Genomic DNA, 26,180 nt, shown 5'->3' with positions numbered 1-26,180 from the left:
GTTGCAGTTCTGCTGCTCATTAACTGGGCATTTTGGGTCTAGTTAGTTGTCTGAGCCTCGGTTTCTCATCTATCAAATGGGTATAAGTGAAGTTCTACCTCACAGAACCATAATGAACTTAAGATAACCTGTGGAGAGAGTTTACCTGTGCTCAGTAAATATTGACTATTCTAATTGGTAGAGTATATTCTGGACAACGAGCCGATCCCATTGTCTGTAAACATTAGCTTCCTCATTTATTTATTATTATTATTATTTTTTAATTTATTAATGTTTATTTTTGAGAGAGACAGAGCGTAAGCAGGGGAGGGGCAGAGAGAGAGAGAGAGAGAGAGAGAGAGAGAGAGACGCAGAATCTAAAGCAGGTTCCAGGCTCTGAGCTGTGAGCACAGAGCCCAGTATGGGGCTCAAACTCACAGACCATGAGATCATGACCTGAGCCGAAGTCAGATGCTAAACCGACTGAGCCACCCAGGCACCCCTAGTTTCCTCATTTATAAGACAAGGACAGTCCTACCTAGCATCTGGGGTGGTTATGAAAAATTAGATATTGAACCCAAAAGATAGTAACACCCAAGTTCTCATATGTGCCTATGGGATTATTTTATTATTCAGTTCCTACTATGTGAAATGCACTGTGTATTAATTCAGCAAATACTGAACTTGGGCCTCTTATAAGGCAGGCTCTGTGCACAGAGCTGGGTATATAGCGCTGAACCAAATGGGAATAGTGGTCACATCAGCATGTAAGTTCCATGAGGGTTTTGTCTAGTTCAAGGGTTGGCAAGCTTTCTCTGTAAAGATCTAGAGTCAGTGTTTTGGGCTTTGCCGACCATTTAGTCTGTGTCAGCTACTTAGCTTATCCCTTGCAGCATGGACACAGCCAGAGACATTGTGTGAACCAGAGTGTGGCTGTATGCTAATAAAACTTTATATATGGACCCAGAAATTTGAGTTTTGTAGTATTTTCATATCACAAAATATTCTTCCGGAGGGGCACCTGGGTGGCTCAGTTGGTTGAGTGACTTCAGCTCAGGTCATGAACTCACGGTTCATGGGTTCGAGCCACTTGGGTTCTGTGCTGGCAGTGCGGAGCCTGCTTGGGATTCTCTTTCTCTCTCTCCCTCCCAGATAAATAAATTTAAAAAATATTCTTCTTTTGATTTTTCCCCCCTCCCTCATCACTTAAAAATGTAAAAACTGTTCATAGCCCGTGGGCCAGGTTTGCCCACGGGTTGTCATTTGCTGCTTTCTTTGCTCTTCTGTCTTGGAGTGGCTTTGAACAAGGTGATCTCCTGCTTCTTGTTCTTTTCTTTCTTTCTTAATTCCTCTGGCTTATACATTTCTAAATTCCCATGGACCATATATTTGTCACTGAGCTAATGGGGAATTGAGGTCTTTCCTTAACAGATGGTGGGCTCCTCATTCCAGTCCCGATGCTTGTTTTGTGTCCTGACAGATAGGAGGGGCCAGCTTTCATCCTCAATCACCATGAATTTGGCAATCTGCTGTGTGTCTGTTTTCTCACCGCTCACAGCGCTTATTTTGGTTGTTCCTTCTATGTTGACTGAAGGTCTGGAGCCATTATTATTCCCATCTTACAGATGGGGAAGTAGAGTCCCCGGAAGGGTTGTGGTTTCCTTGAAGCTCTGTTCGTTGCCATTGGTCCCAGCGCTAGTGCTGACCGCTCCTGTCTCCCAGTCCTGAGCTTGTTTCTTTGTCTCTGGGAAGCAGTGGGAGGTGGCCCAGCTCACTCCTGAGATGAGAAGTGGGACTTTCCTGAGGAAGGGTGCCCCTCATTCCTTTCAGTTCAGCGGTGGTTCCTATGAGAAGTCGTACGTCACATGTTGCATGGGACAGCCAATATTCCTCACTTATTTGTTCCATAAGTATCTACTGAGCTCCCGCCATGTGCCAGGCTCTGTTCTAGATACTCGGGATAAAGTAGTGAGCAAGACAGACAGGACTTCTGTCCTGGCAATGATTACAGAACAGTAGGGAAGAAAGACAACAAAGCCAACAAAACATATTTAGGAATTGTGATTAGTCCCAGGGAATAAGGGGGAGACCCATGCATTTCAGTACCAGGTACTGTGCTTAGTAGTTCTGTGAGCATCATCTGATTTAATCGTCACAGTTAGCCTATGAAAAGAGATGGCAGGGCCACCTGAGTGGCTCAGTTGGTTACGCATCTGACTTTGGCTCAGGTCATGATCTCACCGTTTACAAGTTTGAGCCCCGCATCAGGCTCTGTGATGACAGTTCAGAGCCTGGAGCCTGCTTCGGATTCTGTGTCTCCCTCTTTCTCTGCCCCTCCCCCCTCCCCAACAAAAAACATTAAAAAAGATTAAAAAAATAAGAGATGGCAGGATGAAGATTCAGAGGTTCAGAGAAGTCAAGTAACTCCTGGCTTCACAGACCAGGGAGGGAGACTACCAAACAGCTAATTTTCTATAGAAATAAGTACTGTCCAGGGCGCCTGGGTGGCTCAGTCGGTTGAGCGTCCGACTTTGGCTCAGGTCATGATCTTGTGGTTTGTGGGTTCGAGCCCCGTGTCGGGCTCTGTGCTTGACAGCAGAGCCTGGAGCCTGTTTCAGATTCTGTGTCTCCCTCTCTCTCTGCCCCGCCCCCACCCACTCTGTCTCTTTCTCCTTCAAAAATAAATAAACATTTAAAAAAAGAAAAAGAAAGAAGTACTATCCTAGTGCTGTGAATAAACAGAAAGGCCTTGAGTGCCATGCTAAGAGATTCTTTAGTAGGCAGTACAGAGCATTGAAGGTTTTGAGCAGAGAGAGGAGTGTCCGTGGTCAGGTCTCTGTTTTAGAAAGCTCACGCTGGCAGCACTGTAGAGGATGGACAGGAGGGGGTAGTTTGGAGACCTTTTAGGATGTTCTGGATAGGAGGGGGTAGTCTGGAGACAGCTTAGGATGTTCTGGGCGGGAGGGGGCAGTCCGGAGCCCCCTTAGGATGTTCTGGACGGGAGGAGGGCGTCTGGAGACCGCTTCGGAGGTTGTCTTGGAGACTAGTAAGGGTGGACTGGACCAGTGTGGAGGCCACGCTGGTGCAGGGAAGCAGTGGAGAGAGATTCAGTGAGGAAAACCAAGTGGATGAGGTGACAGAGCAGATATGGCATATGGAAGAGGCAGGTTTTGTTCATGGGGACCCCAAGTGGGATCCGGGCCCCAAGCTGTCAGGAGCCGCCAGCACGTGCACTCTGCCCCCAGGCGGCCGTCGGCTGGTGGACGTGATGGATGTGAACACGCAGAAGGGTGCGGAAATGAGCATGTCCCAGTTTGTGCGGTACTACGAGACTCCTGAGGCTCAGCGGGACAAGCTGTACAATGTCATCAGCCTTGAGTTCAGCCACACCAAGCTGGAGCACCTGGTCAAGCGTCCGACTGTGGTAGGTCCCCGGCTGCCGTCCCTCTCCTTGACGCCTCCCTCCCGCTTCCTCTCCTTGCCCAGCCTCACTTGCTTCAGTCTTGAGGCCAGCCAGTGTCAGCCCCAGGGAAGGACAGGAGGGGCGTGGGGAGCACGGGGAAGGGAGGAGGTGGTGAGGAAGCCCAGTGGAAGGGCACCCCAAGACAGGAAGTGCTGACATCGATCTGGCTTTCAGGTAGACCTGGTGGACTGGGTGGACAACATGTGGCCCCAGCATCTGAAGGAGAAGCAGACAGAAGCCACGAACGCCATTGCAGAGATGAAATACCCGAAAGTGAAGAAGTAAGACTGCCTGGCTAGTGGCGGGAGCTGGGGGTGGGGGTGTCTCCTAGCCCAACAGGGTGCTGCTGGGATGTAAGGGATGGGGGTCCTTGGCGTGAGCAGGTTGGCGCCTTGGAACACAGGGGCTCTGCATTCCCCATCCAGATGGTCCTTCTTGGCCTCCTTGCCAGCTCTCCCTCGGGGCCTGTGATCTGAGTGGAGGGGAGGAATACTGGGGACCGTCTCTCTGTACTTGTGTGCTTGCCAGACCTTTATCTACTCCTGCCAAGTGACTGCAAGCCCTGGGAGTGGGCAGATCATGGACACTTTGCTTTTGCCAAGGGCTAGGAAGGGATCCGGTGTTCTTTTGCTGCTTGCTGTTGAGATGCAGGGCCTCCGATCCAGAACTTTTCCTGATCAAAGCCCAAGGGCTACTTACTCACTAAACGCTCCTTAGCTGGTGTCTCGAAGCGGCAGGTCGGCTCTGGGCCGAGAAGATGGCCACGTCTAATTGCAGGGACATCACTACATATGGACCAGTAAGTCCTGAGACCAGTCGTTAAACAAGGACAGAGGCACCTATGATCCCTCCCACATTCTAGAATTTTGGTAACGGACCCTGGGGACCCTTGGGGCTATCGGGGCTCTCTCCACCTCAGACCGTCTGTGTTTCCATCTCCAAAACAGGAAGGAGATGCTGGCCGTCCCAGGCATGACCGCTGCTCTGGGCTTCCTAGAAGAGTTGGCTCTGGCAGCTCTGAATCCATTAATATCTTTCTGCTCAGCCCTGCTGCCAGGAGTGCCCCCAGGAGCGTGAAGGCTGTGAGCTGTTCATTCACTCCACCCTGAATGAAGGGTAGAGTGAATGTAGATTCGGTGCCAGCTTTGTGAGAGAGGCCAGCACGCTGGCCCTGGCTTCTCAAGGCTTTGCTTTCAAGCTCTCTCTTTCTTTAATTATTTCTCAGGCATTTTTCCTCCCCTTGAAGCTGAAGCTCTTTACACCCCTTAGATTTGGGCTGCTTCAAACACAAAGAATGAGCTCAAGGTGGGGAGGGAAGAAGGGTTTCAGTTCTGTTCCTGTCCCGTTCGATCACAGCAAAATTTCTGGAGCCCCTCGGGTGGGGAAGTAAGATGAATGAGACTAAGAGCCCCTACCCTCTGGAGAATGTGTCGTATAACTCATGGGGTAAGGTGCCATCTCATCCTAGGTAGAGTGAAACCGGTTCTGGGACGGGACAGGGAGAGGAGGAATCCTTTTTGGCTGGTGGCAGTGGGAAGTCCTCTCAGAGGGCACACTGCACCTAGGCTTTAAAGGAAGAGGAGATGGGAGGGACTTGGAGGGGGGTGGTGGAGGAAGGGAAGTGCCAGGGGCCTTGATGGAATCATGAGGGTAGAGCTGGAGGAAAGAGTGTGGGGCTCAGAGACTAGTTAGGGGTGGATCACAGCTCTGATCGATTGATTGGGTGATTCAGTCAGCATATGTATTAAACATCTGATTGGTGCTGGGCACTGAGAATGCAGAGAGGAGAAAACCAGGTGAGCTCCCTGCCCTCACGGAGCTTGTAGTCTATCCGGAGACAGACGTTCATCCAACAATCAGAGAAACAAATGGAAATTTGCAGCTCTGTCGAGACCATAAGGCAGAGATCCACAGTGCTCCAGGATTGTGTACCAGGGCACTCGCGGTCACGGAGGGCCGGGCCGTCGTCCCCAGGGTGGGGTCTCGGGGAAGTGGGGTTACTTAGGTGAAGAGGTCTGGGAAGAGCTTTCCTGGCTGTGTGCAGAGAGCCTGGTGGGATGGCTAGGAAGGTCAGGAAGACAGGGGCAGGTGGACCTGTGGAAGGAAGGTTAGTGAGGCTGGAGCAAAGTGAGGGAAGTGGGTGGGGGGTGCGGGATGGTGGGTGGGCCAGGCTGCTCAGGGCCTGATGCGCCAGGCTGAAGGGTCTGTGTTTCTCCTAAGAGCAGTCAGAAGCCTCTCTGAGATCTTCAGCAGAGAGGGATGTGTGCAGATATGCGTACCACAAGTTGTGCTGCTGCTGTGTGGATTGAAGGAAGTGGGGTGGAGTGAGAGCGGAAAGCAGTGCATCGCCTCCATGGGGCAAATGCTGGGCCAGGAGGGAGCAGGGACTTGGATGGGACATGTGTCTAGGAAGGGAAAATAGCACTGGGGGACCTAGATTTCAATTGCCTTGCCCCCTTTAGATGCTTGGTATATTCACCTGGTAGAAAAATTCCTCTGAATAGTAAGTTCTAGTAATACCTTGAGAATCCTATCGAATTACCAAAAAGAGCCCCATGCACTATTTTCTAGAACCATGTGTCTTTGACTCATTGGTTGGATTGTGTGGCAAATACATTTACAAACTCTGTCAGTGGCCTTGGGAACTTGTTACAGGATTTGAACCTTGTTAGGAAGGAAGTTGTCACTTTGGGAATCTTCCATTGGTTTGGCTGTAAAGAATGCTGATTTCAGTTAATCAGCAAGGTAAAAATCCCGCAATGATGAAGTCCTCTGGGACCACAGAATGGTTCTGTGGAATTTGATTAAAATGACACTGTTTCTAGAAGTCAGAGCTCCCATGCTGACAGGTCACCTGATATAAGGTTTGCAGGAGGGAAGAGAGAAGTGTTACAGACCCATCATTGCCTTCTCCCCGGCTCCAGGGTTTGTGCAGTTTGATCGTGGAGGGGGGTGGCTTTCAGAATTTTAATGGGTTCTGGTTGAGATACTTAAGGCTAGGGGTACTGGCGGTTGTCAAGGGGGTGGCTGTAACTTTGTGGGAGACAAAAGATGTAAAGAATATGTTAGTGTATCAGTTATCTATTGCTGTGTTAACTGACTGCCCATAAATGCAAGACTCTAGTCTAAGTAATTGGTAGGCTACAGTGAATAAAGCAAAGTTCCTGTACTCGGGGGGCTTATATTCAGGTGGTGAAAAGAGATGGGCAAGCAAACAAGTGAATAATATAATTCAGGAGGTGATAAGTGTTGGGAGGAAACCTAAAGCAAGGTAAAGGGAGGCTCCTTGCTGGCTGAGTTGGGAGAGCATGCGACTCGATCTCAGGGTCATGAGTGTGAGCCCCACATTGGGCGTAGAGATTACTATAGAAAAAAAAAAAAGCAAGATAAAAGGAAAAAGAGGATGACAGGGCAGGCTGAAGGAACATCAGCTGCCCCATGCACATCCGCCATTGCCTCCCCTCCATCTCTACCCTGCAGGGATGTTTTGGCCATCCAGAATTATTTGTCTTGGAAAATTCCTCATAATCGGATAAACTGACAACTATTTGGGAGTACCCCTTGTATTAGTTGTTTGTTGATGCATAACATTTTCCTAAAACTTTGTAGCGTAAAAAAGACATCTTAGCAGCTTAAAACAACATTACCTCACACTTTCTGTGGGTCAGGAATCTGAGAGTGGCTCATAGTTGCTCTTGGGCTTGTCTTGACTGGGGCTAGAGCACCCACTTCCACGATGGCGCACTCATATCGCTGTTGGCAAGAGGCCTGAGTTCTTCACCTTGTGGGCCTCTCCATAGGGCTGCTCAAGAGTCCCTGTGACATGGCAGCTGGTACTCCCCCACCCCAAATAGTGGGGGAAGAGAGAGCAAGGAAGAAGCCACAGTGCCTATTATGCCCAATTTTGAAAAATCACATGCTGTTCACTTTTTTTTTCTTTTTTTTAACATTTATTTATTTTTGAGACAGAGAGAGACAGAGCATGAACGGGGGAGGGTCAGAGAGAGAGGGAGACACAGAATCCGAAACAGGCTCCAGGCTCTGAGCTGTCAGCACAGAGCCCGACGCGGGGCTCGAACTCACGCACCTCGAGATCATGACCTGAGCCGAAGTCGGCCGCTCAACCGACTGAGCCACCCAGGCGCCCCACATGCTGTTTACTTCTATCATATTCTATTAATTAAAAGTGAGGTACTACGTCTAGCCGACACACCAAGGGGAGGGGAATTTGGCTCTATCTCTGAAAAAGGGAGTCTCAAGGACTATGTGGGCATGTTTTAAAGCCTCCACAATCTCCTAGGTCTCTGGCATGGGTGTACCTTTCTCACTTAGGACCACTGGGTATTATAATGCCTTCCAGAGGGAAATTAACCAATCTTTTCTCTCCTCACATGCTGCTTGCAGAAATGAGGTTTGCGGCTTAATGGAGACAGGCTATGAACTGACAAGCAGTGAAAGGAAGGGGGACCCCACATAAAGCATATATTCGGCTCCCAAATAATTGGGAGTGAACTGCATTTCCTCCCTGCACCTTATGGGGGTGGCAGGAAGAACTGGGGAAAAAATTGGGTGTGAAGCTGAAACCCAGACAGGGTGTAGCTGGGTGCTGGGATGAGCAAGGTTCAAGGGCTGCCCCTGGCAGTTTCTGGTGGCTGCAGGAAGTCTCTCATCTCCTCTTAGGGACTCAGTTTCCCCTTCTACAAAGTGGGGATCCTGTCATCCCTGCCCCACCTCCCAACCATGCTACAGGGAAGATGGAGCCTACAGTGGATGTGACATGTGGGTAGAACAAGATGTTTGTCTTTGTGGCCTCGTGTAGATACAAGTCTCCAACTGCCATCGGAATCCTTGGCTTTTCGATCTATTCTCTCACAGTTGCACTGGGCTTTTATCTCGGCAATGCTCATTTACTTTCAGCTCTCCTCAGCCACGTTTGCTGGTATTAGAAGTGGTCATCCCTGTGTAATATATCACACAGGGAATCTGACCTAGAGAGGCTGTTGACGTCACACAGGCACAGGACTGTGTGGGCCACACACCCACATCCCAGGCTTCTGGATTTCTGGCTTTTCCTCTCTACATCCACACCTTTATAAGAGGAACAAAGAAAGCCAGCCTTTCTGTGCTGCCATGTATAGATGCAGACACTGTGTTAAACACTTAGCATGCACATCTTAATGGTACTGGAAGCAGGTGTTACTCTCCTCATTTTACAGACAAGGAAACTGAAGTTCATATGCTTCAGTGCAGGTAACAGGTGCAGCAGCTGAGTGTAAGACGGTAGGGGCTGGTGTGGATGTGGATAACTTCAAAAATTCATTCATTCATTCATTCATTCATTCATTTATTTTGAGAGAGAAAGAGAGAGAGAGAGAGGGAGGGAGGGAATCCCATGCAGGCTCTGTGATGTCAGCACACAGCCCGACACAGGGCTTGAACTCACTGACCATGAGATTATGACCTGAGCTGGTCATAACCAAGAGCTGGACGCTTAGCCGGCTGAGCCACCCAGGTTCCCCCCAAAATTCTTCTTAAGAAACAAAACAAAAAAACAAAACAGTGCTGGCCAAACCAAGCACATCGAGGGTCTGGTTTGACCCATGAGGGCCACCAGTTAGAGGCCCCTGATCAGTTCAACAAATGGGAATGCTGAGTTCCAGGAGGGGGAAACATTTAGTCCAATGTCACACAGTTGGTTAGAATAATTATAGGTCTGTATTGGTGGGTGCTATACTTAACACAGATGAATCTGATGTGATCCCTGCTGGGGCTTAAGCTGAGGCATTTGTGACTAAAAAAGTAATAATAATTTTCCCGTGGGGACAGCCTGGTCCAGCTGTCAGGGCCTTCTCTCAGCTCATTGAACTCCATCTATATTTTGTGTGTGTCAAAGACCTTGCTCAAGAACACCCACTCAATGACTGGTGCTCAGATCCAAGGTGAGAGATATTTCTTGTCATACAATTTTTTTCTTTTAAATAGACAGAACATACATATGGTGAAAAAAATCAGCCAGTTGCAAAAAAGTTCACAGTATAAGCTCGTAGCAGGCCATTGGAGAGGTACTAATCGGCGGGCCATCCTGTAAATGACACCGGGGAGCAAAACCCTGGCCCAGGGAGTTGACCACCTTGAAATGGCTTCAATGCTCACTTCCCTAAAATGGGGATTATAGGGTTGTCTTATTTATTTATTTATTTATTTATTTATTTATTTATTTATTTATATTTTATTTATTATTTTTTGAAGATTTTATATTTTTAAGTAATCTCTACACCCGATGTGGGACTTGAACTTACAATCCTGAGGTCAAGAGTCGCGTGCTCTGCTGACTGAGCCAGCCGGGGGCCCCATGGTTGTTTTAAAGGTGTAATGATCCCATGCATATAAGTAGCTGTTAGTATTAGCACTTGATAATTAGAGTCTATTAATTAACATTGGTGGAGAGCCCCAGGAGATGGGGTTTGGCCAAAGACTTAAGAAGCTTGATTTCTGACCCTGCAGAGGTGTCCTGCCCCCTTGGGGTGTAGGGGAAGGGTGTGGGGACAGAATGGGAGGAGGGCTGTGGCCCTGGTGAGCATGCCCTGGAGGGTAGGACTTCTGATTTGGGCTGGACCATCTCCTGCAGCCGGAAGTCAGTGGTTGAGTTTGACTGTAACCTGCAGACACTGCTTCTTTGAGAGTCTTGGGATTTGCCAGGTTAGACTGGGAGAAGGCCTGAGAAACTCTGAGACAGGCTGCCTGGGTAAGCATCATCACTGACTATGATAGAGACCTGGGTGGGTGAGCCTCTGCTTTCTCATCTGTAAAATGGGGACAATCTTGGGAATGACCTCAGAGGGTTGTGAAAATTGATTTAATAACCAAAGTATCATAGTGCCAGGTACTGTGTTAACATGTATATATCTCAGTGAATTCCTACAGTGATTCTATGATGCACGGTTACACAGCTACTAAGAGGGCAGGTAAGGGACATCTTAGAATGGAGAGTTGAACTTCAGGTCACCTCCCTGTCATTAGGATGAGAAAACCTGCTCAGGGAGGGAAAGTAAGTTGCCCAAGGTCACAGAGGTAATCTGTTTTAGGGCCAGAGCACCATAACCTGGTCTCTGAGCTGCCTGCCAGACCTGGGATCTGACACTCCCTCCAACCCCTAGCCGTGCCCCAATGGACACATGTAAGGAAGGTGGCTTTGCTGGGTGGTCACCTCCAGTAGCAGGATGGCGTCCACACTCCCTGAAAACGGGGGTACAGGGGTTCCTGAGCGCCCGCCTGCAGAGCTACCCTCGTGCCCCCACCCAGCCGAGGCGAGGGGGCGGCCGTGGGCGGCGGCGGCCTCCCCTGGCGCTGGCCGGCTAGCTTCCCTGTCGCCGCCGCGGCCTCCCTCCTCCTTCCTGGCGGCCGCCGCGCCGCGCGGGTGTTCAGTTTCAGCGCGGGGATGAGCGCAGGCTGCGCCCAGCTCCCCGAGGAAGGAAGGAAGAGAGAGAGGGCTGCACAGTCCTCGGCCGGGCCCTGGCAGCGCCGTGGAGGGGGCTCGGCTCCGGTCTCCGGGGCTGGGCGCGCGTCGATCCTGCGCTGCCGAAGGGGACGCCCGGGAGCCGCGCTGCCGCCGCCGCCGCCGCCGAGGGTAACCGCGGACGCGCCGGGCGGGGCCGGGCGGGCGTCCCTGCGCTGCGCCCCGCGGGCCCGGGGCTACCCCGGGAGCCACCGCTCCTCTGGGGCGCGCCGGGGCGGGGTGTGGGTCGCCTCCAGCCCGCGGGCTGCGCGGCCGGCGTCGCGGAGCAGCTCTTTGTGTCTCCCGGGGCTGCGTTTAAGTGTGTAGTGTGTGTGCGCGCGCGATCGGCGCCTCCAGCCCCGTCACCCGGTGCCAGCTTTTCCCTGGTTTCCCCCGCCAAGACCTTTGCCCGAAGGGATGCCGCCTGAGCCGCCCGGGGAGTTTCGCTAAGTTGGAGGGAAAAGGGCGGGGTGGGGTCGCCCGGCTTCCCCGGATCCCAGGCAGTGCCCCAAAGTTGGTGCTGCAGGTGCAGCGCCCCCTCCCATCACGCTCCTCCCCAGCCTGCGCGGGCCTTGGGAGGCGGGAACCCCCCAGAGGCTTAGCTCGGGGGCTCCTGATTCTCATCCCCCAACTTGGAGGGTGCGCTCCTGCACAGAAGCCACCGGGGCGGTGGGGGGTGGGGGGTGTTAAGGGGCGCGGCTTTCCGGGCAAGGGGCAGCCGAGGCGGAAGCCAGGCTGGCTGGCCGGCGGGGAGAGCTTAGCGGCCGTGGCACAGAGCCGGGGTGCCCATGTGACTGCGGTGTGCTTTGGAAGAGGAAGCTGTAGAGGTCAGTGCAAAGGCGTCACGCCAGAGCGAGCGGGAGCAGGAGTGAGGGGGGGAGACCCGGAATGAGCGCGGGGCAGCTGAGAGGGGGGGGGGTGGCGGCTGCAGGGGCCCCCTGGACAAAGCCGCCCTGTCACAGCCACCCTGGCCGTTCCAACGCATGCAATTGCCCGGCGGGAGGGGCGGCCCGGCCTAGCGGCCAGGAAATGAGGGACGTGGGAGGAGGGGCCTCTCTAGGAGAGGCGGGTCCTGGAAGTGGCGCCCCCAAGCTCCGAAGGGCCCCAGAGGATGCTGAAGGGTGACTGGGAGGGCAAATCAGACCCGAGCACAACTTGGAGAACTTTCCTCGCACATAGCTGCCGCAGCTCGTAGTGATTCTGTCCACGCGTGCTGGGGACGTTGGGGCCGGGGGGGGGGGGGGGGGCGGTGCGGGAGGTTGGGGGGTGGTGACCGGTGTGGCCAGGCTAGCCTGGGGCCTGGTGCCCAATAGACACGCTCCTCTCCTCTCCTCACGGGCACCTGGGTTGCTATCCAGCTGCAGACTGAAGGAAGCACATCTCCCACAAACACTTAAATTGTTTTCAGGAGGCTGTTTTCTGCTGAGGCCCCGAGGGGGTGGAAACCAAGGTTAGATTAAAAGAAGAAAAGAAAAAAAGCCAGACATAGAGGTGGTTTTAGGAAAATGAGGACTAATACTTTGAGGTGGTTTTTGGAGGGCAGGCCGGTGTGTCTGTGGGGGTGGGGTGGGTTAGGGCTTCACCCCCACTCCCCACCCCCATTTCCTTGGAGAGTAGAGGATCACTGGGGTCTTCAGAGTGGAGACGTGGCCGGGCCGTGCTGGGCGGAGGAGGGAGGGTGCAGAGCCCCAGCCGAGCTGGGACTTTAACAACCCCAGCGCCAGCCCCGCAGCCCGCGCCTGTCTTCGTGACAGGGCTGCGTCCTGTGCTGTCAACTACACCCCTCCGATGGGGTTGCTAGGCAGCAGGGCTCTGATGTGCGGGAAGGCCTTCTGATTTGTCAGCCTCCTGCAGACACATGGTTAAGGCTCCTTCCAGCCTATCCGGAGGAGGGACGCGGGGCACGCTGCCTGCATACTGCTGAGCCCCGGGTCCACCTGAATGTGAGGTGCAAAAGGCAGCTAGAGGGAGGGGGGCACCTGGAGCCCACCAGCCTCCTAACCAGCTCAGCCCCTAACCGCCCCCACCCCCATTATCTCCACTGGGGCTTGCTGCTGGCTCCTCCCTGCCAGTCCCTGCCCCATTCCTCCCCTCTTCCCCAAACCATGGAAAAGCAAAGTGCAGCGGGGAAAAGAGGTCAGTGGGGTAAGCATGTGTGTGTGGGCCTCCGGAGATGCCAAGGTGCATGAACATGGGCCGTGGGGAGGCTGCCCCATCCGTGCTGCCGGTGGCTCTTGTGGGAAGGGGTGGGAGGGGAAGAGGGGGCCCTGGCATCACTGACTGCCAGGCCTGGACTTGGAAGCCTGCTCTGCCCCCCACCCCCACTTAAGCTCTGCCCTCCCCCAGGAGGGCAGCATGGCAAGGGAGGAGGGAGGAGACTGGTGAGTTCCTGTAAGGAAGGGTGGGCTATCTGGCTGCTGCTGGAGCTCAGAGGAGGGGCTGCTGCCAGGTTCCTTCTTCCGAATTCACTTCCTTCACCCAAGTCTCTGAAGCCCATGTTCTCCCCTCTGCCTGTCCACCACCTAACCCCAACATCTGTTAATCTCTTCCCCCACCTTTTTTTTAGCAGCTATATGGAGATATAATTCATGTACGATTCATCCATTTAAAGTGTACAATTCAGTGGTTCTTACGTTTACAGAGTTGTGCATTCACAGTCCATTTTGGGACGTTTTTATCACCCTAAAGTGAAACCCTGTACCCATTAGCAGTCACTCTCCATCCTGACTCCTCCTCCCCCCCCATCCCGACTCCTCCTCCCCGCCCCCCCGCCCCCCCCCCCCTCCCCCGGCCAGGCCCTGGCCACTAATCTACTCTGTCTCAGTAGATTTGCCTACTCTGTCCATTTCATATATGTGGAATCCTACACTGTGATCTTTTTGTGGCTGGTACCATGTACTTTGAGCTGCATTGCTCACTTCTCAGTCCCCTGCAGTTTGCCTTGCCATTTAACTTTTCCTGTGCAGTGCTCCATTAAGAGTGTCCCGTCCTGAAGGGCAGGTGTCTTAGGCATTCTTATGCCTTTCTCTAAGTGCCATGCCTAGGTCTGGGCTGGGCCGTGGGTTGGCTCTCAGTGATTGTTGAACGAATGAGGAGATGAATGGGGACTGGTAATTGGCAAGCCACGCAGGTGGTTTACAATGGAATTCCAGGGGGTCCAGCTGCTGCAAAGGGGACTGGCAGCTCAGGAGAGCTGCAGGTACAGGAAGGAGCTGGAAGGAGCAGAAAGGAAGCCTCTCACTGGGGTAGGAGTGGGGGCGGGGCCAGAGTAGAACTGTCTGTCAGGAAGGAACCAAGTGGCCTGTGGGTTGTCAGCTCTCTCCTGGGAACCTGAAAACAAAAATGCCTCCCCCAGCCTCGGGGGCAGGTGGCCAATGCTTGAGATTCATCATCTGATCACAGGGGCTTCCCCCATGGGGAACTCCGATTAGAACTGGGTTTAAAAAGAAAAGAAAAGAAAAAAAATCCCCCAGTGTTAGCATTTGCAAAAGGGCAGCAGGTCAAGCATCTCTGAAGCTGTTCACTCACCTCCTGTGATTCAGGCGTTGAACTGTTTTTCTGCTCTCCTGCTTCTGTGCTGCAGATACTGTCTGATGAGCGTCAAAGGTTGTTTCACTGACTTCCACATCGACTTTGGAGGCACTTCTGTTTGGTACCATGTTTTCCGGGGTGGGAAGGTGAGTCGAACTGAGTTTCTTCAACTTCTGTATGTTCCTGACTGTTTCTTCCTGGAGGGGCTCGCTCTCCTCACCCACGCCCAGCCAGCCCTTGTCCTGTGACTGCTTTCAGGGCCACCTCCTCACTCTCTGTCTTCTCCTGGGGAGAAGGATCAAGGGCCAACTCTTCTGCATCACGTCTAGTGACCTGTTCACACCTGCCCACCCAGTCCAGTGTTCTAAGCATCTTAGGCCAGATTAGAACTCCAGCTTTGGTTCCCAAGATTTGCCAGCATTCATTTTGCCCGCTGTAGTTTTTAGCTCCAGTACTGAGAACATTTAACGTAAAAAGTCTAGTTGCCGGCACCACCTGCGTTCACGAACATTTTACATGAGGGACAGGCGTCACCCAGAGAGAGGAGGTGGGGCGTGCATTCGGGATGCTCCCGCTGTGCTCGGCTCTGCAGGTACCCTGCGCGGGTGTGGGTGCCTGAGAGTATGTGTGCCGTCCTGCTCGTCTGGGGCTGTGTGTAGGTTCGTTTTAACCAAACATGTTGGAAGAAATTCTGGGTAGGAAGTCATCCTGCCCGGTTCCAGATGTTTTCCTCCTTCTCCAGAGTGAACACAAGCTGGGTTTATTTATTGGGCCATTTGATCAGACAACTTAGGAAATTCCCTTCCTCTCCTTTCCTTACCTCCTCAACAAGCCTGTGGCTTAGGAGAAAGAATGTTCCTCTCAGTCCAGGAAGTCTACCCACCCTGGTTTTGCAGTGGGAACGGAGATTTCCTAAAGGCAGGCCAAGGGTGTCCCAGGACGGTGGCACAGCCCCCCTGCCACCCCAGAGACCCTTAGGGGCCCGGTCCTGGAGGCGGTGCCCTGTCCTCCCCCCACTCCCAGGCAGGTGGGGCTGTCTCTTTGGGTTGTGGCACAGCCTGGAAGGAATCCAGGACTTTGGCCCGGATCTTCAGCTGATTGCCTCCTTTTCCTCCCAAGATCTTTTGGCTGATTCCTCCAACCCTACACAATTTGGCACTGTACGAGGAGTGGGTGCTATCAGGCAAACAGAGTGACATCTTCCTGGGAGACCGCGTGGAGCGATGCCAAAGAATTGAGCTGAAACAGGGCTACACGTTTTTCATCCCTTCCGGTAGGTTCCGGCCAAGGCTGGCGCTGGGCTCTCCCTCGGCGCCTGGCTCTCCCAGCACTGGGAGAAGGCTCCCGCATCCCTGGGGCCTCAGCCAGGGTTTCGGGCCAAGGAACGGGGTTCTGTGGGCCTCGTGGCACTTGGCAGTCCCTGAGAGGAGTAGGCCTCAGGCTGTAGGGAAAAACAGCCCCCTTTCTCTCTCACATCTAACCTGTGTCTCCCCACCTGTGGGCTAGAATTCACTCCTGGGAAAAAGCATAGGGCCCTCCCTCAGGGGAAGTGTGAATGGTTTCCCTAGGATTTCCTGTGGAAATTTCCGTGTGAGGGGATGACAGTGGCACTGTGGGGAGGGGGTAGGTTCACCCCCTTGAAGGAGGAATTGGGTTGTTTATCCAAGGAAGCAAAGTATGGAGGTTGCAGTCCAAGGCAGGTTCTGGGAAAGGGCAGACCCCAGGGCTGGGAGTTTTACGGGGGTGCCTGAAAGCCTAGGGAATGGACAGAGGGCAATGTGGCATTGGGGAAGGACCTGGTGTGGCAGCCTCCTTCCAGCAGACGTAGGTGAAATGTAATTGAGGTCAGTGTCAGCTCTTGTACTTGGACTCCCCCTGCCTCCAAAAGAAAAATTAAGAAGAGAAAAGAAAAAGAAATTAACACTGCAAGTATAGTAGAGGGCAGTAATTAAGAGCACTGGCCCTGGAGCCAGACTGCACGGCCTTAGTTTAATTTTCAGATGTACTGCTTTTAAGTTGTGGCTTTATGGGAGTGACTTAACCTCTCTGAGCCTTGGTGTTCCTGTCTGTAAAATGGAAGTGAGACTTCCCAGGGTGGTAGTGAGGACTGGAGTGAGCTAAGACCTACATGCCTACAGCTCTTTGGAGAGCCGATAGTTCTTGGACAGTTACAGGGTGAGTCACCAGTGAGTATGACAGATGCCCTAAGGGTCAGGGAGTGCAGTCTTTGGCTGCATTAATGGAAACATTTTACCCAGGATGAGGGAGGTGACAGTCCCACTGTATAGAGTAAGGGAGTCAGGTCACATATAGGAGGTAAGTCGACCTAAAGAGTCTGGATACCATACCAGGGGAGATGAATTTGCCTTTTTTTTTTTAAGTGTATTTATTTATTTTGTAAGAGAGTGAGAGAGACAGAAAGAGAGAGAGAGCACAAGTGGGGAGGGGCAGAGAGAGAGACACACACAGATTCTGAAGCGGACTCTAGACTCCAAGCTGTAAGCACAGAGCCCAATGCAGGGCTCTAACTCACAAACCGTGAGATCATGACTTGAGCCGAAATCAAGAGTTGAATGCTTAACCAACTGAGCCACCCAGGGGCCCCCAGGTGAGATAAATTTGAAGGAGGAATTGTGTGGTTTTCCCCAGGGGAGTAAAGGTGTTAGGGAACAGCAGTCAGCTAGTTGTTGTCTTCTGCAAGAAGAGGTATAGCCAAGTGGTGTTGGAATGACTTGCTCAGCTAGGTAGTGAGCTCCCTGTCACTGGATATATACGAGTAGAAGCTCTATATATGGCTGTGCCAAGGAGGCTGCAGGAAATTTGCCACTGAGTGGAGGCTTGAACCTTAGGAGTATCCTTTGAAGCGGTTAAGATCCATTGGAGGGAAAAGCTGGTCACACTTAAGTTTCTGAAAGTTGGGTTGGAAGCTGGTCTTGGGTCTGGACATCAAGTGCTAGTGGCAAGTGAGGAGGGGGCCGTTATGGTAGCAGCTCCCACTGAGGGGGTAGGGCCTGCACACTTGGGCTCTTCTAGAAAGTTGGGCAGAAAGTAGAGATTTCATTATTAGGGAAATTGGGGATTTGGAAATGGTAAGGTTTAGTGGGGGTGACTTTGTTACCATGGACCCAGGTCCATCCTCAGACTTGGGGGAGGGGAGGGACCCCTGTTTGGGACAGGAATGGGTTGCAGTTGGTGGGCAGCATTTATGGTACATACCCTGGCAGATGTGGCATGGAGAATCGGGAGGGAGGCGGTACCCTTCTAAGATGTGTTCAAGCCACTTGTAGGTATTGGAGGATAAGCTGTGATGATTCAAGGGAACCCAAAGGAACTTTGGGCTGGTCTCTGCCCCTGTCTGCGCCTCAACTGTCCAATCTCTTCAGTGGGAGTCAGTGGGCTAAACTGTGAAACCCTCAAGGTGCTTCCCAACCCAGCCCCCCTGAGTGCAGGCCTCCTAATCTCTCTGGGAAGACTGGCCTTCTTTCCTCAGGGCCGTTGGCAGAGTTGGGAGGTGGTTCATTGGTTTCCCTCAGTCTGGGATGGGAAGGGTGTGCATTTTGGGGGCTTAGCGAGTTGGAAGAGGTCTTGAGAAGCAGAGGTGTGAGTGTTTGTTGACGGCAAGAGCGGGATTTGAAGTACAGTTAGCAGATGTTGAGTTAGATCCCAGCCAAGACTCCTGGGCTCTGAGGGTTGTGAGTGAGACATCAGGATGTTTGGGAAGGAAAAAAGGGACAGTTAGAATTTGTCACTTTCTCAGAGGCTGGGGGTACACGTGGTTCCCAAGCATTGATTTCAGTGACCGTTAGGAGGGGGAGGAGTTGGGAGCTTATAGTTACAAACTTGTAGTTTTCCTAAAGATGGATGTTAATGAAAAAAAAAAAAAACCAAGGGTGCCTGGGTGAATCAGTTAGTTAAGCGTCCGCCTTTAGCTCAGGTCATGATCTCACAGTCCGTGAGTTTGAGCCCCACATTAGGCTCTGTACTGACACCTCAGAGCCTGGAACCGGCTTCGGATTCTGTGTCTCCCTCTCTCTCTGCCCCTTCCCTGCTCATGTTCTGTCTCTCTCTGTCTCAAAAATAAATAAAAACATTAAAAAAATTTTTTTCTTTTTAAAAAGTACCAAAACACCCAGGGGGCACCTGGGTGATTCAGTCGGTTAAGCATCTGACTCTCGGTTTCAGCTCAGGTCATGATCTCATAGTTTCATGTGTTCAAGCCCTGCATTGGGCTTTGCACTGACAGCAAGGAGCCTGCTTGGGATTCTCTCTCTGCCCCTCCCCCATTCATGCTGTCTCTGTCTCTCTCAAAAATAAATAAATAAACTGAAAAAAAATAAAAACAGGGGCACCTGGGTGGCTCAGTAGGTTAAGTGTCCGACTTTGGCTCAGGTCATGCTCTCACAGTTCATGGGTTCGAGCCCCGTGTCGGGCTCTGTGCTGACAGCTCAGAGTCTGGAGCCTGCTTCCGATTCTGTGTCTCCCTCTCTCTCTGCCCCTTCCCTGCTCTCTCTCTTTCTCTCTCCAAAATAAATAAATGTTAAAAAAAAAAAAAAAAAAAAAAAGAACAAAAAACAAACACCTGGCATCTACTAGTGCTGATTTTCATGAATGGGAGATGATTCTGACACTAAAAATTCGGAAGTATGTAATTTCAGAATAATGGCCAGCACTTTAAATCTGATAGTTTTGAGTTTATGAAAATGTATACCATCTTCCTTTTCCTCATTGTGTTGCCAGCCAGTGAAAATTGAAGGACCAGAGTTTTGCGGTCACTGAGGTAGACGGCCACCTGGGAATTCGTCCCAGCACCCACGCCCCCTGAGCTGTGTGCAGACACACATCTGAGAGTTAAGGGTGGTTGGGGTGTGGCTTTGGGTGGAGAGTTGGAGAGACAGCCGTGGGCAACACAGCCCCCTGCATGTGGGTTTTCTGTCTCAGGAGTAGAAAATCTCATGCTGGCATTTCTCATCTCTGGCGTGGGTTTTTGTCCCCGCAGTGTGACTTTAGACACGTGACCTCTTACCTGATGCTGGCTTCACGTCTGCCCATGGGTCGTTCAGCAAGTCTTCAACTCAACGCTAATGGGAGGCTACTGGCATGGGAGGGTTTTAAATGTTACAGTCTTTGTGAGACGTGCTTTCACTCTTTTCTTCTTGTGTCTGGAGTGAAGAGGTTGGGTGTTGGCTGTGCTGTGGGTGTGGGTGGTTCTCAGGCCTCATTCCTGGGTGGTCCAGGAAAGCTGCCTGGAAGAGGCAGACCTGAAGGTGGCTGAAGAGTGAGATGATCTCAAGAAAGGGGCCTGGGTTTGTCCTGTTGATGAGGCAGAGGCAGTGGGAATACAGTTGCCTCCCCAAGGTACACAGTCAGGGTCAGAGTGGCCAGCGAGTTACCCAGATTCAGCCTAATCATTAGGTGGAAGGAAAGCTTGAGGTGGAAATCATCCCCAAGGAGCAGGAAGTCAGAGAGACCCGGTGACCTCTTTTTCCTTTGTGTGAGGGGACCTGTGGCCAATGTCTTGACCACGTTGATGGGCTCAGCATCTTCCTCTGGCTGCACCAGCTTAATGAACTATAGTTAATGGTAATAGTAACTCACATTACTGAGCAACATTTTACATTTATTACTTACCTTTTTGTGAGCATGTAGGCAGCAACTTATTTTCCCTCTGCCTTTTCTTTAAGTAAAGAAGGTTCCTGGGGCCCAGAGAGGTGAATAGACTGGTCCAAGCTCACACAGTTAATAAGCAACAGACCAGGGCAAGAACCCAAGTGTGTCTAGTTTCAGAGCCGACCTGGTTCCCCTTTAGCCTGGGAGTCAGCAGACTTGGGATCTGGTCTTCCTTCTCGGCCATGAGACTTTGGGAAAATTATTTGCTCATTTAACAAACTTTCTTAAGGGCCCACTGGCAGTGTGGAAGGTGGTAGGGAAGCTGTAAGATAGATTCTGTCTGTCCTGAATGTATGTCCAGCCAGGTAGCAGCCAGAACGGTGGAGCCCAAGTATAGGGACCTGGGAAGGGCCCTGGGGTCAGTGGCTTGGACTGACCTGAAAGTATTTCCCATCTTTGCTTTGTAGTAAGAGTCACCCATGATCCAGAATTCACAGGCAGCCCTAGGTATTTCTTAGACTTGGGCCAGTCTGAGAAAAAGTAACCCGAAGCTACTTAATAGCGTAATGTAGCTTGGGCCTCAGATGACCCACCTATAAAATGGGTACAGAGCAGGGAGAGAGGGTGGAAGTGAAGAAGGCTGGATGTGAGATAGAGGGTGGTTGTGCTCAGGGAAATGAGATCACCTGCTCACCTCCAGCCAGTTAAAGATGAGAATGGCCTGTGGGGCCATCTTCCTATTTTTCTAGAGAAGGAAACAATTCAGCTTGTCTTGAGAAATTTCCCCATTACTTTTTTTTTTTTTTTAATTTGTTAACGTTTATTTATTATTATTATTTATTTATTTTTTTTTTTTTAAATTTTTTTTTCAATGTTTTTTATTTTTGGGACAGAGAGACACAGAGCATGAACGGGGGAGGGGCAGAGAGAGAGGGAGACACAGAATTGGAAACAGGCTCCAGGCTCCGAGCTGTCAGCACAGAGCCCGACGCGGGGCTCGAACTCACAGAGGCAAGATCGTGACCTGGCTGAAGTCGGCCGCTCAACCGACTGCGCCACCCAGGCGCCCCACGTTTATTTATTATTGAGAGACAGAGAGCGTGAGCAGGGGAGGGGCAGAGACAGGGGGAGACACAGAATCCGAAGCAGGCTCCAGGCTCTGAGCTGTCAGCACAGAGCCCAATGCGGGGCTCGAACTCACAAGCTGTGAGACCATGACCTGAGCCGAAGTTGGACACTCAACCTACTGAGCCACCCAGGTGCCCCTGGAAATTTCCCCATTTCTGTAACACATGTGGGTCAAACTAAGCATGCTCCTGAGTCTGCTGCAGCCTGTGACCTGCCAGTTTGGGACCCTGGTACCAACTATGAGGTCCTAGAAAAGAAAGGGCATTCTTGCTTCATCTTGGCAGCTGCACTGCCCAGCCTGGGACCTGGCCTAGCTCAGCGAAGGAAGCAGGTCATGGCCCTCTGTGACATGCCCCCAAGTTCTGTGATTTTTGGGTTTACCCCTACAGCAGCCACAAAGAGAGACAAGTGTGGATGGGGCGGGTGGACTTTGGTTTCTGAATCCCGAGTGTTTGGGTGGTGGGCAAGACTCCATGTGCCCCACTGTCCCTCAGGTCCCAGGGAACCACCCGTCGGTAGGTTTTATGGGTCTCCTGCTTTTCTTCCACGATTGATCTGTCCCTTGTCGCTTGGCCTGAATAGTCTCCATTATTGCCTTCATGTTGTTGGTGACTCTGGCCTGGAAGCAAGAGACAGATGCCAGCCTCCACAGCCCAGTCACCAGCTTGGGACACCTGCTCTCTCATGCTTCCTGGGATGCAGCCAAGGAGATGCCATCGGGAGAGTGGGGATGGATGGGGCCTGTGAATACTGTTATTCCTCCTTGGTTCTTCCTGAGGGGAGTATGAAAGTCATGGAGTAGATTTGAGGAAGGCTGGGGGAGGCAGTGCCTAATCCATTTGAGGCTGCCTGACCCACCTGTGAGGCCCTGGCTTGGGGACAAGAGGAGAGTTGGTAGAAGCTTCTAAAACCCCTTGAAATTCCCTGCCACTCCTCTTGAAACAGAACCTCTCTTCTGTTTCCCTCTTTTGCTCACATGGCAGGGCAGCAGGTGTACATCAGGTGTGTCTGCATTTCCACCTGATAGGACGGAAGGGAGACTCCAGGGCTGATAAATGCAGTTATACGTGGGCATCACTGTTTGCAAAGCCCTGGAGATGGATGAGACTACCATGAATATCAGTGGCAGTTGCTTTCATGGACTGAGCTCTTGCTCACCAGATTCCCTGCAAGGGAGGCAATGATCTCCCTCATTTAACGTGGGCAGGTGGAGGCCAGGAGAGGGGTGGTCAAGGGTCCGACATCACATGGTGAGTTGGCCATGGGACAGTTTCCAGCTGAGGTCCCGGGAGTTGGGCTTTCTGTAGGGTGCTGGGTGTGTGTGTGAAGAGCATAGGAACAAGACCCAGGAATCTTTGCCCCATCCAGGCTTCACCCCACCGTGTGCATTTACCTGACCCTGGCGGTCCTAGGTCCCAGTCTTAGGAAGTGATGCTTAAATAACATTGATGGTGGTAACAGGAACAATAATAGTGTAGTGCTGCTCGACAAAGATACGAAAATGGACAGCTGAGAAAATCAGCTGGTACCCAGCTGAGGTCGAGAGGCTGAAGTAGATGTGGAAACTGAGGCTTTAAAGGCAGCAGCTGTACTTGTCCTGCACAGAGGTGTGAAGGTGGTGGGGAAGATGTCCACAAGGGCCGGAGATTTGGGGAGCTCACAGCAGAACCGGGTTTCAGAGAGCCTTCGTTCCCATGCTCTTGGCTGTCGGTTTTCTCTGCCCACCTCGGGGACCGCCAGCTCATCCCACCCTCTGCCCAGCAAGGGAGGACCAGCACCCCGAGTGTCCTACAGATGGCAGCAGTGGCCTCCCAGCTCTCCTCCCAGGTGGCACCTTTGCTTCTGGCAGCCGTGGCCACCGGTGGCTGCCTGTGACTCAGGGCTGGCGTGTTTTGGGTGCATGGTAGGGGAGGTCTCTGTACTTTTCCTCCGAGCAAACAAATTATGCATATAGGTCGGAGAAGAGGGGTCAGAGAAGAGGAGATGTGGGCACCTGGACTTGGGAATCTCAGAGCTTGGGCTGCCCTTTCTGTCCTCTTTCCCCTCTGCTGATCCCGTCTTTCACTGGGAGTCTGTCTACCTCTATCTGTCCTTGTCTCACCTCTGTCTCTCTTGTTTCTCTCTGCGTGTCTCTTTTTGCCTTCCCAGAATGTTTGCAGGCCCCGTCTCCTGGGGCCTGCACGCCTGGTGCTAAGCCTGTGATAGAGAGATGGTGCATCGCGGTTAAGAACGGAGGTGCTAGCTCTTGCCAGCTGTGACTTCATTCAGCAAGTGACTTGCCTTCTCTTAGCCTTGGTTTCAGCATCTGTAAATGGGAGTGGAATACTTCCTGTCCCCTAGCCTCGCACTGTTACAGTAGGCTAGAGGTGCATGTGGGTCTGTCGAGCACCTGAAACGTGTGTTAGTTACTTGGGGAGGGAATTGTGGGGTTTGATTGGTCTGGCCTTCAAGGACCAAGTGAGGCTGACTCCCTGGGTTGCAAACCTTATAGGTGACTTCACTTCTCTGTGCCTCAGTCTTCTTTTCTGTAAGTTGGGGGTGAATGTAGTATATATCTCTTAAGGATTTTGTGAGCATTAAGTGAGATAAGTTCTGTAAAGGCTTTAGCCCAATGCCTGGCACAGGGGCAGCCTTCAGTTTTATCCCCAGGATTACTAGGCCAGGCTTGCTTGGAGCTCAGGGGGATGGAAAAGCCGTGTCCCAGGCCATTAAAAGGGCTGCGTTCGGCAGGAGAAAGACTTGTCAGCAGCTGCAGGGCAGAGCAGAAGCAGAATTGATGTGGGGGCACAGGTGTCATGTGGCTAAGATGACCACCTGGAAACGGGCCTTGGGGGATTTTAGTGGCAGGAGGTGGCCTCAGGTAGGAAAGTGTCTGGGTTCTGCAGTTTTTGCAAGGTGTCATTCCTGCATTGTGGCCCCAAGCAATCCTTTGTGACTCCCCCCGAGATGAGTGGTCACTGGGATGCTGAGGAAGAGGCTCAGGAGCTATGAGCAGCCTTGAATGAGGGGTGTCCCGCTCTCTGGAAGGGGCACAGGGCCTGCCTCTTTTGGCTGCTGCGGCCAGGTCCGCAACAACACGGCGAAGCCTTTGTCAAGGCCCTCAAGCTGCCAGCCACCTGTCTTGAGCCGACCAGGAGTTACTACCTGCAGAAGTCCATCGGGGCTGTGTATGTGAGTCCTCCCAGCCAGCCAGGAACCTTGCCTTCCGCATCAGGCAGCCCGAGCATCCCCGATTCTAGCCCTGGGTGCTCCCCTGGGCCTCCTGTGATCTTCTGCATGCTTCCATAGGGTGACCCTCCCCAGTGGTCCAGGAGCCAGTGGCTGACCCTCTCTGTGCCCTCCTCACCCCAGGTTGGATCCACGCAGTCTACACTCCTGTAGACTCTCTGGTATTTGGTGGAAACATCCTGCACAGCTTTAACGTGCCCATGCAGCTGCGGATCTACGAGATTGAGGACAGAACACGGGTAAGGCGGCTTCCTTCTCTCCTCGTGGGATTGCCCAGCTCCTGAGCTCTGCCTGGCGCTTGGGGTGTGTGGGACGAGTCGTTCCACAGTCCTCCGTGGTTCCCCCTTCCCTGCTGCTCCCTGCCTCAAGTGGGGGCCTTGGTCCTTGCTGGGGGCTGTCTGCAAGAGCCCCACCCAGAGCCCCTGGAGTTTCTGTTCACCTCCAGGCCAGTGGCAGCCAAAACCCCCTTGTCAAAGAGGAAGTATCTGTTGAGAAAGCACCGTGAGATACCGGGAACGTTGCTTCTTCTTCTCATGTGTAGAGAGGGATGCAAGGGCATTGGGAGGGATTTTATGGTTGTTCCTGCTGTGGTTTGGAAGGGGGCTGGGACCTTGGAAAGGTCAGCTCTTGACCTTGTGTCTCCTCTACCCACGGACCCCAAATGTGATGTAGTGCCCCTAGGAAGCCAGTATCTGTGGGTCCCCCGGGTATTGTCTCTAAGCTCTGCCTCTGTTTGCTTACAGAGTTGGCGGGGGGGGGGGGGGGTTCATTTTCTTCTTGAGAGTAACGGTTTCTCAGACATAGGGAATCCCCGCCCCCCACCCCCCAGGACCAGGGGCTGAGGCTTAAACACCTGACATGTGCCCTCTGCTCTGCTCAATGAGTTTCCTCTGGAAAGCACTGGCTGCTTGCATGCACCCTCTCTCCCATTGTGGAACTCGGCCAAGAGTCCCAAGGCATCTGAGACAGGTCTGAGGTTGGGTAACTGGGACCAAGAGGACCCATTCCTTCTTCTTTCCTCTTATAGTTGTTCAAATATTCATTTCTTTTCTCTATTGAGATTCATTCCACGTACCATAAAACTCTCAGTTATGGTGCACAATTCAGTGGCATTTAGCATATTCACCATGTTGTGCGGCTACCACCTCTAATTCAAGGACATTTTCATCACCCCAGAAAGAAAACCGCTACTCATTAGCAGTCACCTTCCATCATCTCCCCCGCCCGGCCTGTGGCAACCAACAGTCTGCTTTCTGTCTCTACAGATGTGCCTGTTTTGGACGTTTCATAGACATGGAATCCTATATCGTGTCCTTGTGTGATTGGCTCCTTTCACTTTGCATGATGTTTTAGGGTTCATCCACGTCGAAGCAGATGTCGGTGCTATGTTCCTTTTTTATGGCTGACTCATATTCCGTTGTATGGCTTGACCACACCATGTCTTCTTGGGCTTTGCCTAGAGGTGACTTTTTTGCCCCAGAGAGGTAATGTCATGTCTGGACACTAAAGAAACATCAACTTGAGGCAGATGCTCTGAGCCTGGGGGTCCCTGCCTTTCTTGGTCTTGTTTTTAGGCCCTGGTCTGCAAGGAATCATGTAAGTGAGCCGAAATCTTAGCTATTATGTGTGTATTTGGCCTAACAGTCCCGACATTGAGGGACCTTGTCCAGGGCTTTCCTGGGAGTAGCATTGAGCTCTCTGCAGTGGTCAGGTGTGCCTCATCTCCAGATTGGCGGGTTTGCTGCTGGG

General features: G+C 52.2%; 1 protein-coding gene across 10 annotated transcripts in view; it reads left to right on the top strand.

Annotated features, from left to right (window-relative positions):
* Positions 1–26,180, top strand: part of KDM2B (lysine demethylase 2B) — a 154,901-nt gene that overhangs the window by 53,703 nt on the left and 75,018 nt on the right. For 6 of the 10 annotated variants that reach the window (XM_058691304.1, XM_058691307.1, XM_058691302.1 and 3 more), the window contains 5 exons: positions 3,225–3,407; positions 3,621–3,723; positions 14,521–14,614; positions 15,588–15,741; positions 24,555–24,670. In XM_058691304.1, the coding sequence (XP_058547287.1) occupies positions 3,225–3,407; positions 3,621–3,723; positions 14,521–14,614; positions 15,588–15,741; positions 24,555–24,670 (650 nt within the window). Of the gene's footprint in view, positions 1–3,224; positions 3,408–3,620; positions 3,724–10,830; positions 11,070–11,638; positions 11,765–12,223; positions 12,388–12,844; positions 13,074–14,520; positions 14,615–15,587; positions 15,742–24,554; positions 24,671–26,180 lie in introns of those variants that run through there. The other 4 variants (XM_058691311.1, XM_058691308.1, XM_058691309.1 and 1 more) reach the window with 4 other exon arrangements.

The sequence above is a fragment of the Neofelis nebulosa genome, chromosome 11 (genome assembly GCF_028018385.1).
Source record: "Neofelis nebulosa isolate mNeoNeb1 chromosome 11, mNeoNeb1.pri, whole genome shotgun sequence".
In the NCBI taxonomy this organism is placed as follows: Eukaryota; Metazoa; Chordata; class Mammalia; order Carnivora; family Felidae; genus Neofelis; species Neofelis nebulosa.
Note: the sequence above shows the minus strand (reverse complement) of the source record. Positions and strands in the feature narration are given on the sequence as shown.